The 1577-nt window shown below is 51.4% G+C and overlaps 1 protein-coding gene across 3 annotated transcripts in view; it reads left to right on the top strand.

Moving 5' to 3' along the window:
- Nucleotides 1–250: 250 nt before the first annotated feature.
- The window catches only part of SNAPC3 (small nuclear RNA activating complex polypeptide 3), a 27591-nt gene continuing 26264 nt past the window's right edge, over nucleotides 251–1577 (top strand). For 2 of the 3 annotated variants that reach the window (XR_003048339.1, XM_025051451.1), the window contains exons 1-2: nucleotides 252–613; nucleotides 1326–1403. Coding sequence is in view for 1 of the 3 variants with exons in the window: in XM_025051451.1 (XP_024907219.1) it covers nucleotides 297–613; nucleotides 1326–1403 (395 nt within the window). In the remaining 2 variants the exon portion in view is untranslated. Of the gene's footprint in view, nucleotides 614–1325; nucleotides 1404–1577 lie in introns of all 3 variants that reach the window. The other variant, XR_003048340.1, reaches the window with a different exon arrangement.

Here is a 1577-nt window from a genome sequence, read left to right as displayed (position 1 = left end):
TGCTACGTAACTGGGAGCCGAGAACCAAAAGCTACACGCTGCGCTGGATGAAAAGCCGCAACTGCTCACCGCACCGCCCCAGCAGGAGAACAATGCGCTTAGCTCTGAGCGCTGAGGTTTGCGGTGCCGCGCCCAGGGGCGGGCCTGACCTGCGACCTGACGGGAAATGTAGTGTCTGAATTCCGGCTTGCGCAGTCCTGCTGCTCGCTAGCGTGGGCCACGTGCAACTACAAGTCCCAGCACGCCCCGCGAGGCCTTGATCGTTCGGCTTTTGTAGGGAAGGGAGCAGGACGAACATGGCTGAAGGCAGCCGGGGCGTCCCAACGTGCAGTGGGGTGGGCGGCAGGCAGGACACGATCCCCAGCAGCGGCGGCTGCAACTTTCCAGAGTACGAGCTTCCCGATCTAAACACGCGCGTTTTCCACGTGGGCGCCTTCGGGGAGCTGTGGCGTGGCCGGCTGCGTGGACAAGGGGACTTGTCGCTAAAGGAGCTGCCCGCATCCGCGCTGCCTGGGCTCGGCGGGGTCGCCGACTCCGGCCGGGAGGATGCCGCGGTGGCCCGGGATCTGGGCTGCAGCCTGGAGGCGGCGGCCGAACTGAGGACAATCTGTGGGTGAGTGCGGGGCTGAGGGGTTCTTGCTGCTTGGGCCCAAACCGGGTGCCGCCTTGCTCCTGCGCTTCTTTGGGAGGGCCTGTGGTTTACTTCTGGGGTAGATGGACTTCCCTTTCAAAGCTTTCAGCCTCCTGGCGCTTTCCCGGAACATCGGGAGAAGACCCGTGATCGGAATGCACGATTTCTACGAGTTAGCGTGAAGGTACGAGAGAGCTGCATAAAGGATTAATTTTCTGTTCGCTAATGTTTAAAGTGCTTGTTGAGGTAGAAAAACAATCAGAGTAACAGCGACGTGTACCTGCCATTGACAGACGCTTTGACAATAGAGGAACCTAAGTAAGAGTGAGGTTGGAAGGAGATTTGACCAGAGGAGTGTTAAAACTGTGATTTACTTTTGTCTCTTTTGAGGACCTCCCGGGTATATTACTGAAATTTTCTCTCAAAGTGCCTTTTTTGGGGTGAAAATACAAAAATAACTTTAAAAATTTTTTTTTCCTCTACATAACACAGTATTAGCCTTCTTCTGTCGGCCTTATATCCGTTTCTTTAAAAGATATACGCCCAGAAATCATTACTTTGCATTCTAGCCTCCTCAGAGCCGCCTGCTGGGTTTTATCTGACTTCTTAATTATTCGGTGATGTATTTAGGACACAACCCTGATTCTCTACGGACCAGATGAAGGATTGCTTTTCCTTTGTGTTTTCCTTTTAGCCTTGATAAACTGAAGTGCCTTAAGGAAGGCGAGGATCCGGAAGTCGTCCCAGAGGATACTGACCTAGTGACTTTGGGGTATGGAAGATTTTGCTTTTATTAGGTGCTGTTATGTACTATTAAATATTCTTTCAACATATTATTCAAAAGTTAACTGTGGTATTATTGTCATCTCAGCCCCTAGGTTCAGCTATTGTTAACATTTAGACATTTTTGCTTCAGCAGTATGTGTTTGAGATACCTTCTGTCTTT

The sequence above is a fragment of the Pteropus alecto genome, unplaced genomic scaffold, assembly GCF_000325575.1.
Source record: "Pteropus alecto unplaced genomic scaffold, ASM32557v1 scaffold95, whole genome shotgun sequence".
Classification (NCBI taxonomy): Eukaryota; Metazoa; Chordata; class Mammalia; order Chiroptera; family Pteropodidae; genus Pteropus; species Pteropus alecto.
The sequence above is the reverse complement of the archived record's forward strand: the minus strand, read 5'-3'. Positions and strand labels throughout refer to the sequence as shown.